This window comes from Eleutherodactylus coqui, chromosome 8 (genome assembly GCF_035609145.1).
Source record: "Eleutherodactylus coqui strain aEleCoq1 chromosome 8, aEleCoq1.hap1, whole genome shotgun sequence".
NCBI classification, from domain to species: domain Eukaryota; kingdom Metazoa; phylum Chordata; class Amphibia; order Anura; family Eleutherodactylidae; genus Eleutherodactylus; species Eleutherodactylus coqui.
This window is the reverse complement of record NC_089844.1, coordinates 184,515,862-184,532,987: the sequence shown is the minus strand read 5'-3', so window position 1 is coordinate 184,532,987 and position 17,126 is coordinate 184,515,862. Positions and strand designations below refer to the sequence as shown.

General features: G+C 43.8%; 1 protein-coding gene across 5 annotated transcripts in view; it reads right to left on the bottom strand.

Moving 5' to 3' along the window:
- Positions 1–17,126, bottom strand: part of GULP1 (GULP PTB domain containing engulfment adaptor 1) — a 308,401-nt gene that overhangs the window by 21,114 nt on the left and 270,161 nt on the right. For 3 of the 5 annotated variants that reach the window (XM_066577081.1, XM_066577083.1, XM_066577082.1), the window contains 2 exons: positions 8,718–8,945; positions 2,031–2,169 (listed from right to left, as the gene is read on the bottom strand). In XM_066577081.1, the coding sequence (XP_066433178.1) occupies positions 2,031–2,169; positions 8,718–8,945 (367 nt within the window). The remainder of the gene's footprint in view (positions 1–2,030; positions 2,170–8,717; positions 8,946–17,126) is intronic. The other 2 variants (XM_066577084.1, XM_066577085.1) reach the window with 1 other exon arrangement.

Genomic DNA, 17,126 nt, shown 5'->3' with positions numbered 1-17,126 from the left:
GTTTAGTGCGGCTGGGGGAATCATCACAGATAAGCGTACCTGCCTGTCAACCGACAGTGCCGACAGGCTTACACTCATCAAGATGAACAAAGCCTGGATTTCCCCAGACTTCTCTTCTCCACCAGCGGACAGCAGCGATACCTAAGCAATACGTAGGCTGCACCCGCGGATGGAAGCATAGTTCTGTATCCCCATCAAAAACGGGGACCTTTTCGCTTCATCAATCTGTGTATAATATTCCTCCTCCTCCTCCTCCTGAAACCTCACATAATCACGCCGAACGGGCAATTTTTCTTAGGCCCACAAGGCTCAGTCATATAATTTTTCTAAACAATTTTTATACGTTTCAATGCTCATTAAAGCGTTGAAACTTTCACCTCAACCAATTTTTATTTTAACTGGGCTGCCTCCTGGCCTAGTTACCAATTAAGCCACATTAACCAAAGCGATTAATGGGTTTCACCTTCCCTCTTGGTTGGCCATGGGCAATTTTTCTGATGTACATTAGTACTGTTGATACAGCAATTTTTGTGGGCCCTCGCCTACAGTGTAATGAAATAAATTTTTAGCCCACCTGCATTACAGCTGACGTTACATCAGCTGTGTTGGGCACTGCAATGGGATATTTTTATGTACCGCCGGTGGCTTCCTGGCACCCACCCATGCTGTGGGTCCACAGGGAGTTGTAAATGCATCTGTTTCCACTTCTAAAGAACCCCAGTCTGACTGGGGCATGCAGTGTGGGCCGAAGCCCACCTGCATTAAACATGACATTACTACCTCAGCTGTGATGGACAATGCAATGGGATATTTTTATGTTCCGCCGGTGGCTTCCTGGCACCCACCCATGCTGTGGGTCCACAGGGAGTTGTAAATGCATCTGTGTCCACTTCTAAAGAACCCCAGTCTGACTGGGCATGCAGTGTGGGCCGAAGACCACCTGCATTAAACATGACATTATTACCTCAGCTGTGATGGGCAATGCAATGGGATATATTAATGTACAGCCGGTGGGTTCCATGGAGCCACCCATGCTGTGGGTGCACACGGAATTCCCATTGCGGAGTTGTACCTGCCTGTGACTATTTATAAAAAAACGCGGTCTGACTGGGGCATGCAGACACCTTGACAGAATGAATAGTTTGTGGCACATAGGTTCCCCATTGCTATGCCCACGTGTGCAGCTCCAGATGGAGGTGGCACAGGATTGGATTTCTCATTGCTTCTGTACAGCATTGTGGACTATCGCCCCGCCCCTTTTAAAGAGGGTCGCTGCCTTGCCGTGCCAACCCTCTGCAGTGTGTGCCTGCGGTTCCTCTGGCAGACGCACTTATAAATAGACATGAGTGTGGCGTGGCATGAGGGCAGCTGAAGGCTGCGCAGGGACAATTTGGTGTGCGCTGTGGACACTGGGTCGTGCAGGGGGAGTTGGGCAGCATGTAACCCAGGAGAAGTGGCAGCGGAGTGTCATGCAGGCAGTGATTGTGCTTTGTTGGAGGTAGTGTGGTGCTTAGCTAAGGTATGCATTGCTAATGAGGGTTTTTCAGAAGTAAAAATTGTTGAGAGGGGGGGGGGGGGGGCCACTCTTGCCGCTATTGTGGCTTAATAGTGAGACCTGGGAACTTGAGATGCAGCCCAACATGTAACCCCTCGCCTGCCCTATCCGTTGCTGTGTCGTTCCCATCACTTTCTTGAATTGCCCCGATTTTCACAAATGAAAACCTTAGCGAGCATCGGCGATATACAAAAATGCTCGGGTCGCCCATTGACTTCAATGGGGTGCGTTACTCGAAACGAACCCTCGAGCATCACGAAAAGTTCGTCTCGAGTAACGAGCACCCGAGCATTTTGGTGCTCGCTCATCTCTAGTCACAACCCTTTCCTTGACTGGATTCAATGGAGACCACGTGCTTAGACTCCTCCACCCGATCAGACATTGCTACTTTGGATATGCTTGGAATGTCTATGAAGGGGGAAAAAAACAGTTTTCACAGATTTTTTTTTTTTTTTGTTACATCAAAATAACTTACTTATTTCAGTCGACCTGTTGGGCACAGGTGGTAGCTGAGTACCATTTCTTGTAGGTGTGGCAGATTCAGAGGGAAGTGAGGTAAAGGGAACCATGTCAAAAATATCAGTGGAGGGAGACTTAGGTGTCACACTGCCAGCCTAGAATAAAAAGTCTTGCATGAGAAGGTTTACTACAGCCAGTAACATCACATGGATCATGCACAAGTCTGGATCACAACATGCAGAACACTTTCAGTACAAATGCCACACACATTTTATGATATTTTGTTAAAGAGCCACTCCGGTGACTTTTATTCATTCACCTTGTAGCTATCCCCCGGATATATAAGTGGGCCAGTACTGTCTGAAACATCTGGCCTCTTTTTCTTCAGATGGTTCAGTTATGACCAGCTCAGATCTACTTGCGGTCACAGATTAACTTTCTAGTCAGATTGTCAGTTTGTCTGATACTATTACATGGATCTCTCAAAAATAAAAATGCCTGTAGGGGGACACAGACACTCCTGTCAAACTTAGTCACGATGACCACACAGGGATAACAGAGGAGATCACAGCTCACCCTCCTGACTTTATACTTATGGGCTGTAGATTATTTAGAAGAATATGGAAAGTAATGATAATTAAACTATTCCCACAGCAGGCAAAAATGGTATAGCCTTAAGCTAATGCTGTGCTGATTAGAGATGAGCGAACACGTTCGGCCCCGCCCCTTTTTCGCCCGAACACCGAACTTTGCGAACACCTCGGTGTTCGGGCGAAAAAGTTCGGGGGCCGCCGTGGCAGCGCGGGGGGGTGCGGCGGGGAGCGGGGGGGAGAGGGAGAGAGAGAGGGCTCCCCCCTGTTCCCCGCTACTGCCGCCCGCGCCGCCGCGCATCTCCCCGCCCCCCGGCGGCACCCGGACACTTACGCGCGAACACTCCAGTGTTCGCTAAAGCCGGTGTCCGGGTGCGGATGTGTCCGTTACGGACACGTTCGCTCATCTCTAGTGCTGATGCATCATGGGATAGATCTGAACCTAAAAGTCAAAAAATTATATGTACCCAATAGTTGTGCAAAAAGTTGCAGTTCTCGGAATGTGGTGATACAAAAATATATACTTTTTTTATTTAGTAAAAGCCGTAAAATCCAAAGAACTGCAGGTCAAACCAGTTCCAGCACTGATCAATCTGGTTAAAAGCTCCAACTTCATACAGGGAGTTTTAAAACAAGCCCCGAGTAACATCACAGAGGGGAGCGACGTGCCTCGGACCCGCAGCGCCCTCATCATGGCGGAGCAGAACAAGGTAAAGCAATATTTACATACGAGGTAAGAATCAGTCATGTGTAAATAAACAGACCGATGACCAATAGTATCCACTTCATCACTCATAGTATAACAAATCCTACCTAATGTTTAATAGGACTGTCCAGTTATAAACTATTAACCCCTTAGTGACAGGGTCTATTTCGGCCTTAAGGACGCTACGATTTTTGTAGGATTTTCATCTCCACTTATGAAAAGCCATAACTTTTTTTTTTCCCGTTGACACGGCCGTATGAGGGATGTTTTTCATGTGGCGAACTATAGTTTTTATTGGTACTATTTTTTTGGGTACATATAATGTATTGTAAAACTTGTTCTTAATTTTTCTGGATAGCAAAAAGTGAAAACTCAATTCTGCCAGTTTTTTTTACTTTGTCTTTATCCTGTATTAATTATGCAGCAAAAAGACAAGAAACATATTTTTATGTGGATTAGTAAAATTCCGACGATACCAAAATTCTATATATTATTTTTAGGTTTTCCACTTCTGCACAGTAATTTTTTTTTTTTTTTTTAATGATCCTTTTTTTTTTTTGCATCGCTGCATTAAAAGTCCCATAATTTTTTATTCATTTTTTTTCATCGACTGAGCTCTGTGAGGCTTGTTTTTTGTGACCAGTGGAAGTTTTTATTGGTACCGTATTGGGGTACATAAGGCATTTTTTTAAAGTCACTTTCATTGTGTTTTTTTTTTTCAGGAGGTGAAAATTAGTATCCTGACACAGTTTTTTTTTCTTAAATATGATTTTTGCAGTGCGTGATAGTTTAATTTATTGTACGAGTTGTTACGGCTAACATGATACCAAGCTTGTGAGTTTTGTTCTTTTTTTAGTTATACAAACAGGGGAAAGCGTGCAAAAACCCAGTTTTTTGCTTTTTTTTTTCACTATTTTTATTTTTTTACATTTTCAAGATTACTATATGGGACCTAAACCAGAAAAACTATGATCCTAGGATAACGAATTGCAGTACTTTTGCGATTACATAGCAGATGAACGATGATATGACAAAGAGAGCGTGGGGGAGGGATCCATAGGGTGAACACGACTCTTGTGGTCCCACTGACGCTCAATTGGGTTCAAGTCTGGGGAATTAGAGGGTCGGGGAAGTACTTGGAAGTCTTGTGCGTGCTCTTCCAACCACTTCCTGCTGACTTGCATGCTGCATTGTCTTGCTGGAAGATCCCATCTGCCCCAGGGAAGACAAACAGCATCTATGGGTGTATGTGATCTGCAAGGATGGAATTATAACCAAATTGGTTCAGAGTGCCTCCCACATGGATGAGCGGCTCAAAAAAAAAATTGACCAGTCCATAATGCTGCCACCACCAGCTTGTGTTCTTCCAGCAATGGTTGGCTGTTGTTTGACGTTTCCTGTCTGACACCCCAACGTGTATCCATTCAATGAAGCAGAAAACGTGACTCATCGTAGAAGGCAACGCTACTCAATAACCTGTGGTCTAATTCTGATGCAGCCGTGCAAATTGAAGCATTTTCTTCCGATGCACCTTTGTTAACATAGGTGCGGTGACCATCCGTCTGCTTCAGGGCCCCAAATGAAGTACATTTCACTGAGCTGTTTTAAACACATGGCTTGTAGCCCCTGGTTCATTTTCATGGTGATCTGCTTCACTGTAGGGTATTGGACATATCGTAAATTTGGAGCTTTAAACTGGATCAAACAGTGCTGGAATTGGTTGTTGGACGTTGCACTGGATTTGACACTCTGAATCCTTCGTTGCACACCAAGGGATCTGGGCTATGAATTGGATACTGATAAGCAACTCATCAGTGTGTGCTTAGTTCTCTAAAGAACTATATAGCGCATATTTGGTATCACTGTAACCATACCAAGAAGGTATATAGTTATTTATATGGAGCAGTTTACAGTGTAAACAAAGCACCAAAAACAACATGAGGATCTATTGCTTTTTTCTATTACCCCTACAAAAAATTATTAAAATTTAACCAGTGAATTACAGTATATGTACCCCAAAAAGAAAGTGATAAAATTACAACTTGTTCAAAAAAAAAAGCAAAAGACAAATCCCTATATAGTCTTGTCAATGTAAAAATAAAGTTAAAAATGTATGCGCCGATGAAAAAAGAAAAAAAAAACTGTCCGGAAGGCCCTAGATAAGCCTATTCTTAAGGGACTATAGTAATCATTTAGCATTACAATTAGTTATAGCATATACTTTGTATATTAGTATTAAGATTAATTATAGGTGTTATTTCCTATTTAAGCATGACTGTTATTATGTATTTTATTATCAAAAGTCTCACAGAATCATCAGGAATGTAACTGCTTTGCAGCACAAATAGCAATTACGAAAACACAAAAACTACTAGGGTTCACAGAAAAGTGTACTGTCTTTTACATTAATGCATAACTTTTACTAATATTCATTTGCAAAAACCTAATTGTACCCTAAGCTATCCCAAACACTAGTATAAAGTTGGAAAAGCAGAGTAACCGCCCTGAGAAGGGCGAACCCATACAGGAACTTAGCCCTACCTCACCCTGCCTCTCCTATAATAAAAAGGAGGAAGGGGGAAAAGGGGAAGAATCCAATTTCCAGGGTCAAGAAAAAAATGAGATCCGATAACAGTAGTAGATAATAGACCAAAACTAAAAAAAATAGTTTTTTGGTCATTATGTAACTAGTACCTTCAACGACTAAGATGTCATTCAAAGATGGAAACTCATGATACCCATGACACCGATTCATATAAATGATAAACTTCTTTAACCTACACGTTTCACCGCTAGATTTAAGAGGCTCATCAATCAACAACTTATGTCATGGTGAAGTTTTATAAATTTGAATGCATGTAACCAAATGTCTCACATATAAATGCTGTAAAAAAATAATCAAATTCTTTCTATTCCCCAAAATGGATCAAATGTCAATTTTTTGAGATTCTCATTTTTAGATATCACCATCTAGGGTACAAACAAATACGACAAGTATCATACAATCCATATTGTAATGGCAAGCAGATATGTAAATTAGGTATATTCATGTAGGCTGCACCATGCAGTATTTTAGATACTGTGAAAAATAGATTAACTATATTAGACTCAGGCATTGACTTCAAGCATACAGAAAGAACAAGAGAATGTCATCACACAGTACCCCCAAAAATGCAAAGTGGTAGACATGGTGCTAAATTGGGACCGCATATATCAATGTCACAATACTGCATCTTACCATGAATGCCGTGCGTTCCATATTGTAATAGCGAGCAAAACAGGGAAAAACAATAGGGAAGGCAGAAGTGAGCGCGTCCAACTTCACTGATTTCATAAATGTGGAAAACTGGCGCGTATCAGGATGTATCCAGATCAAACAAAGACTGATCTCATGCTTGACACCAGGATGGATCCATGTATTCACTAGAAGGCGCTGTGTAATATCTAAAGGGACGGGAGTGCGTTGCTCCAATTGCATTATTTACCTTGATCATTTTTGGTCGCACTCTCACATTCCACTGACCATTATAATATGGAACAGATGGGATTTTTAGCATACTGGGATATTTTTCTATAAACATGGATATTTGATTATGAGGGATGCGATAAGATATCTGGATATATCCTGATTAGAGATGAGCAAGCGTACTTGTTAAGGAAAATTAGTCGAGCGAGTATTGGCCTTTTTGAGTACATGTCTGCTTGCCCGAAAAGATTTGGGGGCTGGCGGGGGTAAGGGGTGAGTTGCGGGAGTGAGCGTGGGGGAGAGAGAGATCTCCCCCCCCCCCTGCGAATCTTTTCGGGCAAGCAGGCATGTACTCGAAAATGGCAATACTCGCTCGAGTAATTTGCCCTAACGAGTACGCTCGCTCATCTCTAATCCTGATGCAAGTACACTTTCTACAAGTTAGCCATTACAATATGGAACATATACTGCTTCTGGTGCTTATATATACGTTCATCATCTGTTAGCACCACGGGTGGTGAAGCAGGTATGACATCTAAAAATGGGAACCTCTAGAATTTTGAGATTTGATCCATATTTGGGAATAGAAAGGATGGAATCATTTTTGACAAAATTTATATCTGATAAATTGACATTAATATTTATAAAACGTGACACCGGTTGTGGATTGGTGGTCCCGGTGGAGCAGCCATGAATTGTTTAATGGGTATCACTTGAAAAAGATTTTTTTAATCTTTGAATGACATCTTGGTCATTAAACGTACGAGTTGCATAACTACCAAAACTAATATATATTTTTGGTCTATTATCTACTACTTGGATCAGATCTAGTTTCTCCTGACCCTGAATGTTGGATAACTTCCGTTTTTTTTATTAAGGAAAAAGCAAGGTCAGGTAGGGCTAAGTTGCTGTGTGCGGTCGCCCTTTTTGGGGTGGTTACTCCGCTTTTCTATCTTTAGACGAGTGTTTAATACGGCTTAGGGTAGAATTAGGTTTTTTTAAGTAATTATCAATAAAAGTTGTATTTTATTATCACTATTGCAGTATATATTTGTATTTTAGTTTTGCTGTTCGTTATGTATTTTGTATCTTAGTATTACTATTAGTTATCATATACTTCATATTATATTGCAATCCCTTATATCATATTTTGTATTTCAATTTTAGGCCTCATGTCCACGGGGAAATCAGGCCCGCTACGGTTTCTCCATGGAGAATCCGTAGCGGGTCCCTCCTGCCCCGCGGACATGAGGCATTAAATCAGAATAATCTTACCCGCCGCGGACCGTGCAGGTCTTCTCTTCTTCGCAGCCGGATCTTCTTTCTTCGGCCCGGCGGATGTGCTTGGCATGCCGGCTGCGTGCCGTGCGCATGCGCCGAGCACATCTGCCGGGCCGAAGAAAGAAGATCCTGCCGCGAAGGAAGATCTGCATCGCCCGGAGCAGGTGAGTTTAATTCAGGCGCGGGTCTCCTGCGGATCCGGACGGCTTCCATAGGCTTCAACAGAAGCCTGCGGGAGCCGTCCCCGCGGGGGACCCGCACTAAAATGGAGTATGTCAATTTTTTTTTCATGCTCCAGGATTTTTGTAATTCACTTTTATTGACCATCCGCGGGTATTTATCTACCCGTGGGTGGTCAATGCATTCCAATGGGGCGCGGATCTGCGTGCGAGTGATCCGCTGCGGATTTAAAATCTTCTTTTCCCCGTGGACATGAAGCCTTAAGATTAATTATAGAATTTATTTCCTATTGAAGCATGACTGTTAGCTATTTTATATATTTCATATTTTATCCCTACTATAGCATACATTTTGTATTTTAGTATTACTATTGGTTGTAGTATATGTTTCAGAATTATTTTGACAGTCTGGTATGAGGAATGTAACAAAACTATCAAACAAAACAACACTTAACAGACCAATACTTTGAAGAAGAATTACACGAGGCCTTGGGATGCTGTATTCATGGTTAAGTTTTGGCTGATTGTTTTTGGAGGGTGGAGGCGTTAGATGCAATCCAGTTGATAGTCTAGAGTCAGGAGAATTCATGGGAGTGAATGTTACAGAGCAGATATCTAAACATGGAACTGAAGCTTCATTATGACACCAGATTATCGTGGTGGACCTCTCAACCACACTGTGCTCATGGCCAGGTCTTACATGCAGCAACTGCAGAGGAATGAAGAGGAAACAAAGTCTAGACAACAAATAGTGGAGAATATACAGAGAAAAAGAACAGAAAAGGATTGGCAGAGGGAGAGAGACAAAGATATATACAAAATGCCTGGTACATCAAAATGTATTTCCCCATAGTACATAACTACATATTCAAGTCCACATCATGGCATCCCAAAGTGTCACACACCGGGGCTATTCATTTTTGTAAGTCGGATTTGTCGGGGAATACAGATTGCAGATGCTGCCGCATGGCTTGACCCAGGGACCCCCTCTTTGCCTCATGGCTTGACACAGGGACCCCCTCTTTGCCTCATGGCTTGACACAGGGACCTCTTTGCCTCATGTAGTGCATCCTCTTTGCCCCCTACAGAGGATGTGGCTGCATTACTCTATAGGATGGCTAATAACCCCTCCACTCTTTAGTGATGCTCTAGTTGCATCATCTAGGTGGCCGTTATTATCCCTATCAAGTACTTCGGGCACCATGTCTACAGGGAGTCGGACGAGTCGCTGCACTTGAAGGAGAGCTGTACAAGCAGCAGCACCGCCCATACATCCTGATAAGATATTACATGACTGCATTGGAAAACAGATAACAGTTAAAGTAAAGTCCTTGTACCCAGAGCGGTAATCGCCAGAGCCAAGTTTATGTCATTCACAATCCTTGCCCAGTGATTGGACGACGAATGATAATCCACTGACATGTTGTTGACTGCATCTTTTATGAAGATATCAAAATCATTGTTTGTTGGCACCATGTCCTCTCTTGTAGAGAAGTATATGCAGTTTGTTGGTAATGAGACTGTATGACGGGAAACAAAGGATCACACTAACAACTGACGAAAAAATCTCATGATTATTAAAACTGCAACTAAAGGGGCACCGGTTGACTTGATGTATCTTAGAATCATAGATTAAAACTGGATGGGACCTCCAGGGTCATCTGGTCCAACACTCTTCTCAATGCTGGAATCCCAGACAGATGTCTGTCCAGCCTCTGAAGACTTCCATTGAAGTGACCACCTCTGACCACCTCCCGTGGTAATCTGTTTCAATCATTGATCCCCTCACTGTCTAATATCTAATCTGTGTCTCCTCCCTTTCAGTTTTATCCTATTTCTTCTAGTCTTTCCTTGTGCAGATGAGAATAGGCCTGATCCCTCTGCAGTGTGACAGCCCTTCAGATATTTGTAGACAGCTATTAAGTCTCCTCTTTCTTTGCAAGCTAAATATTGCCAGATCCTTTAACCCTTCCTCATAGGGCATGGTTTGCGGACCGCTCATCATTCCATTGACTCTTCTCCGAACTTGCTCCATTTTGTCAGTATTTTTTTTAAACTGGACCCAGTATTCCAGATGAGGTCTGACTAAGGAAGAGTAGAGGGGGATAATGATTTCACGTGATTTAGACTCCATGCTTCTCGTAATACATCCCAGAACTGTGTTTGCCTTTTTTTGCTACTGCATCACATTGTTGACTCATGTTCAGTCTAAGATCTATTAGTATACCCAAGTCTTTTTCACATGTGCTGCTGCTTAGCCCAATTCCCCCCATTCTGTGTGTGCTTTTTTCTTTTGTTTTGCCCAGATGTAGGCGTTTGCATTTCTCCTTTTAAAATACCATTCTGCTAGCCGTGGCCCACTATTTAAACTTTTCTAGATCTTTTTGAATCCCCTCTCTCTCTTCTCCAGTATTACCCATCCCTCCTAGCTTTGTGTGTTGTCAAATTTGATAAGTTTCTCCTCAATTTCCTAATCTAGATCATTTATAAAAATGTTAAACAAACAACACTGGGCCTAGGACAGAGCCTTGTGGTATCCCACTTGATACATTCTTCCACTTGGATGTGCAACCATTTATGACCACTCTCTGAGTACAATCACTCAGCCAGTTGTGAATCCATCTAACAGTTGCCTTGTTGATCCCATATTTGGTCGCTACCCCAATTCATCTGTCTGTGTAAAAGGATGCTAAGTGTTCAGTTATCTCAGTCAAAATGAATGCGTGGATGAAGCAGGGCTTATAAAACATCATAGTAATGATAAAAAAAAAACAGTGGTTAAGGAAAAAAACTGAGATTTGCAGTAGACATCCAGACTCCGATAATCTATTCTGCATAAAGGAAACCACAGAGTTGTAGCCAAAAGCCATCCACATCACACAGAGTATGGCGCTAAGTGATATTTTACATATCATATACCATATTAATAACGGCTTAGGTCTCCTTTTTGGCAGCAAAAGTTCTATCATTTTTTACAAATGAGAGTCATGAGAAAAGAGAGATACGACCGAACAGTCAGACAGCTGCTTTGTATTAATTTCCTTGTGAATCACACCAGGGTCACTGTACATGATGATGGAGGTCACTGCAGAGAATCCTCCACTCACCACTTCATGTCATACTTTAGACCTGATTTTTGGGAAATTGAAAATTCATCTTAGAAGTACTACGCTTCTCAAATGATATTCATGCAGAAATAAATCCTGCAAGGCCGATCCTGTATTATTCTAAGCCTTTAGGATTATATTATAACACTGGGCCTCACCTACCAAAACTGTCTAAAACAGAAACTATCCTCATGGCTCAACCAATTAGAGCTCAGGCTTCATTATACCACAGCGGGTACAGAAATGAAAGCTGCGCTCTGATTGATTACTATGGGCAACAAGAACAATTTATCTTTTAGTCAGTATTGATAAATGAGGCTAATAGTGTGTAAAGTTGAAAACAACTAAAAATCCATCCAGTTCATCCAGAGCAAGGCAGTCCCCCCCCCCCCATGAAGTAGAAGCTAATTTCATCATTTTAGAGGACAAATTCCTTCCCGACTCCAAGTCTGCCAAGCAGAATAATCCCTGGATCACCATCCCTTCAACGTAATCAGTGACCCTTTTGTACTCTCTTAGTCAGTTTCCCATCACCACGTCCTCAGGCAGAGAGTTCCATAGTCTCACTGCTCTTACAGTAAAGAACCCCCTTCTACGTCGGTGTAGAAACCTGCTTTCCTCTAGACGTAGAGGACGCCCCTTTGTTACAGTCACAGTCCTGGGTCTAAATAGATGATGGGAGAGATCTCTGTACTGACCTGATATATCTATACATAGTTATTAGTGTGCCCACGTGTAACAGTCCTGAGTATAAATAGATCAGAGAGATCTCTGTACTGACCCCTGTTATATCTATACATAGTTATTAGAGGGCCCCCTTGTTACAGTCCTGGGTATAAATCGATGATGGGAGAGATCTCTCTACTGACCCCTGATATATCTATACATAGTTTTTAACCCCCCCCCCCCCTCTTGTGATAGTCCTGGGTATAAGAGATGATCGTAGAGATCTCTGTACTGTTCCGTGATATATCTATACATTATTAGAGCGCCTCCTTGTGACAGTCCTGGGTATAATAGATTATCAGAGAGATCTCTGTCTTGATCCCTGATATAACCTCTCTGGGTATTGTAGTCCACCCATTCCATTTATTACTTTAGTTGCCCACCTTTGTAGCCGCTCAAGCTCTGATATGTCCTTTATGAGTACCAGTTCCCCAAACTGTCCACAATATTCCATGTGTAGTCTGACCAGTGACGTGTAAAGAGGAAGAACAATGTTCTCATCATGTGCCCCTAGACCTCTTCTGATGCCCACATGATCCTATTTGCCTTGGCAGCAGCTGCCTGACACTGGTTGCTCCAGTTAAGCTTACAGTTAAGTAAAACCCTCAAGTCCTTCCCATGTCGGTGTTCCCCAGTGGTTTCCCATTTAGTGTGTAATGATGACATGTATTTCTCTGCCCGTGTGCAGAACCGCACATGTATCAGTGTTACACCTCATTTGACACTTTTCTGCCCAAGTCCCCAGCTTATCCAGATCTACATGTAACTGTATACATATCTATATGTACCGGCATTCTGTCCTCTCATGTTAATCACTTTACATAGTTTTGTATCATCTGCAAATATTGATATTTTACTGCCCAATCTCTCCAGAATGTCGTTATATAGTAAAAAAAAATTCTTCAAATACTGATAATGGTGACCCCTCTAAGGGTTTCTTCCCATGTACAGGTACCAGGCTTACTGCTGAGAGTCCACCCAACCGCAGTCGCCAACGGAAGCGCAGTCTTGCCGATAAGGTCAGCAAGATCGTACGGCTATGGGCAGCTGCGGCTGAGTGGAGTCTCACCCACAAGCTGGTACTTGTACATGGGAACACAGCCTAATACTGCCCCCTGTGGTACCCCACTAGTAATGGTGACCCCTCCAATACTGCCCCCTGTGGTACCCTACTAATAATGGTGACCCCTCCAATACTGCCCCCTGTGGTACCCCACTAGTAATGGTGAGCAAGTCAGAGTATGTACCATTTATAACCACCCTCTGCTTTCTATCACTGACTGGTTACTTACCCACTTACACACACCCTCCCCAGACCAAGCATTCTCATCTTATATACCAACCTTTTATGCGGCACAGTTTGGAAAAGTCCAGATGCACAAGATCGAGTGACTCCCTGGTCCCATCCAGAACTTACCTCCTCTGACAGTGGCATTTAAATGGCCTGACAGAGGGAGGAGGCTCACTATGTCACTTGCCATTTAGTTACCATGGTAGCCTGGTGCTTATGGCAGGGCCTAATAGAAAGTCATTAAATCTGTGATATACTGCAATACTGAAGGATTGCGATGTGTACATGTGACCAGATGATCGTCAGTTCAAGTTCTCTAAGGGGCTAACAAAAAGAAAAAAAGCATAAAAATAAGATTAATAAAGCAGGATTTATGTCCCAGGTGAGGGAGAGGATAGCGGCACCCCTGAGCTGACCGCCTGTTACCGAATCATATACAAATGCAGCAAACTTTAACTTAATGCGGTAAACTGCGTCACAGAACTTTTTCTTGCTTTTTTAATAACTTTTTAATCTTTTGTGCCTAAAACAAAGAAGACAATGCTGGTGCTAAATGTCCCCATGGAGACCGCATAGAGTGAATGTGAAGCTGACATATGGAAGGCAGACTTTGTAGTCCTACATTTCATCAGTCATGCATCTAACAGAGCCGGTTGTGTCATTGTACAAGTCAATTTTCCCATTCAGAGGGTTGACGCACGGCTTTGGCATGTCTCAGCTGTGCTTAGGGCACATCACTGAAACCACAAATTATTTGTGGGAACTGGTGATTACTTCTAGCTGCAGTATTGTACTTAATTAAACTGTGCGTTTTCAGAAATGGCTTAGGGAAAAAGAAAGCATTTAAGCAAAATTCTCCTGAGACATTTAATGTTAGCAAAACACTTCACCAAACCACCAGAATGGTAACAAGTCACAACACATGCATGCTACAAGTAAGAAGAGATGCGCTCTCCTCAAGCAGTGCATTCTGGGATCTATTTTTTCTGAAGCTCAGTTCTACTTAATGAATGAACCATGAGGGATTTGTCCATTACCATCCAGGCTTCATATACATGCCAGTCGTGTGCCTTAGCTTACAGAAACCGCTCTCCAGGCAATCGCCAAACCCAAGTGCGGCCATCTGATCGGAAGATGGTTAATGTGATTCATCTATCTACAACACTTGCTTCCTCCCACTTACAGTCCGTCACTCCAAGCACCATCACAAGTGCTGCTGTGCAGTCACTGCTGGGATGTTGTGTGCAGCTGCTCTTCCATGGTAACCCTTCACACGCCATTCCCTTCAATTGGTTCTGGTGCAAATGGATGTCCAATGTCCTGTGGGATCTCCTGAGCAAGGGCAGACAATGTGTGTGATGTCTTCACAGCTCGTACAAGGCATCGTTGTCCGCATTCTGGCAGTTTGAGGTCTCCCTGAATGGGGCAGCACTGCAAACACCGGATGGTCTCCATCTCCCAATAACATGGCCAACAGTGGACTCTGGAAGGTCCAGAAGCTGCAATGTCCTGTACTGATAGGTTGGTGACATCCCCCCCACCAGACCCCATTGTCAGCTCTACACCTGCTGACATCCCCCCCACCAGACCCCATTGTCAGCTCTACACCTGTTGACATCCCCACCAGACCCCGTTGCCAGCTCTCCACTTGGTGACATCCCCCCCACAGACCTCGCTGTCAGCTCTACACCTGGTGACATCCCCCATCAGACCCTGTTGTCGGCTCTACACCTGGTGATATCCGCCCCGCCAGACCCCGTTGTCTGCTCTACACCAGGTGACATCCCCCCAGCAGACCCCGTTGGCAGCTCTACACCTGGTAACATCCCACCACCAGTCCCTGTTGTCAACTCTACACCTGGTGACATCCCACCAACAGACCCCGTTGTCGGCTCTACACCTGGTGACATCCCCCCACCAGACCCGGTTGTCGGCTCTACACCTGGTGACATCCCCCCCACTAGACCCGGTTGTCAGCTCTACACCTGGTGACATCCCCCCCACTAGACCCGGTTGTCAGCTCTACACCTGGTGACATCCCCCCCCCCCCACCAAACCCGGTTGTCGGCTCTACACCTGGTGACATTCCCCCACCAAACCCAAGTGTCGGCTCTACACCTGGTGACATCCCCCCCACTGAACCCGGGTTGACAGCTCTACACCTGGTGACATCCCACCACCAGTCCCCATAGTCAGCTCTACACCTGGTGACATCCCCCTACCAGACCCTGTTGTCGGCTCTACACCTGGTGACATCTCCCCCCACCAAACCCGGTTGTCAGCTCTACACCCGGTGACCTCCCCCCCACCTGACCCCGTTGTCGGCTCTAAACCTAGTGACCTCCCCCCCACCTGACCCCGTTGTCGGCCCTATACCTAGTGACATCCCCCCCACCAGACCCTGTTGGCAGCTCTACACCTGGTGACATCTCCTCACCAGACCCCATTGTCTGCTCTACACCTGGTGACATCCCCCCAACCTGATGGTTTCAGTACTGGGATATGCCTGTGTGATACTCTTCTTTATACCTAATGTTCACACATCTGATTTACCTGGCAGCACATGATTGGTTGTGGCCCAGTACTTTCGTTAACAGTATATTGCCTATTATTTTTCTTCTCTACCGTCCGCCCAATCCACTAGTTCTGCTCCCCGTTTTTGGCCATCAAGGATGGCCGCTACAATTTTCTATATAGCTAATTGCACACTTCTCTTTGACTAGCCACATGAGCAGTAGTGGCCAATCAGACAGCAGGTACAGTGAATTGATAGTCTAATCATACCAATACACTATGGGTTTGGTAGTCTGAAGTTTGCATTAGCTACCTTGGACAGCCAGAAATGGAACCCAAAACTAGAAAATCAGATGGCCGGCAGATAATATACCACCCACCCTCTCCAGTCCCAGGATAGAATTTTGTCCGCTTTAATTTTCTTTTATACTGGTTAGTGAACTCTGCTTGATAGCGGAGGCGGCTTCTAAAGGAGAATGCTACGATCTGTCCTAATACCATCCTGGAGCATCACAGACACTTTTTCCTCTATGTTGCATCTATAAGGAGACCTCTCTCTGTCAAAAGTTAAAAAGGTTGTCCCATCAGAGCGCTTGCTGCGGGTCCTGCTCCCGATACCTCTGGCATACAGCTAACTGTCCACTGACCACGGGCATCCAGGATTTCTAGATGAATTACTTTTGCTTGCAAAACCTTTGACAGCTCTGCCTTCTCCATGGTTCAGTAAGCAGCAAGGTCGGTGGGGCAGGGACTGTATGTGCAAGGGGTTCCCAAGACCTACATTTTTTTTTTTTTTATTTATTAAACACTGAGACTAATTAATTAACAATGAAACAAGGAATGGGTGGGGATATATACCAGTCATTGCCTTCTCAACCTGTATGTTACAACTTAGCTACAAAGTATACACTGTGCTGACAAAAGTATTGGGACACACACAGAAGGAGATGCAATTTAATTTTATTCATATTTTTCAATACGGTTTTGGGCCGCCTTTGGGCTCAATGACTGCAGTAGCGCTCCTAAGACTGCCTTTTACAAAATTCCCATAGATGTGTGAAGGAATTTGCCTCCATTCCATAAGAAGAGCTTCAGACAGTGAGGTGGCAGATGATGGACATGTTAGGCATGCACGAATACAGTGCTTCTAGTTCATCCCAAAGATACTCCATGGGATTGAGATCCGGACTTTGGGCTGGCCAATGAAATATAAAGACATTCTGATCCTCAAAGCTAGCCTCAACACTGCGTG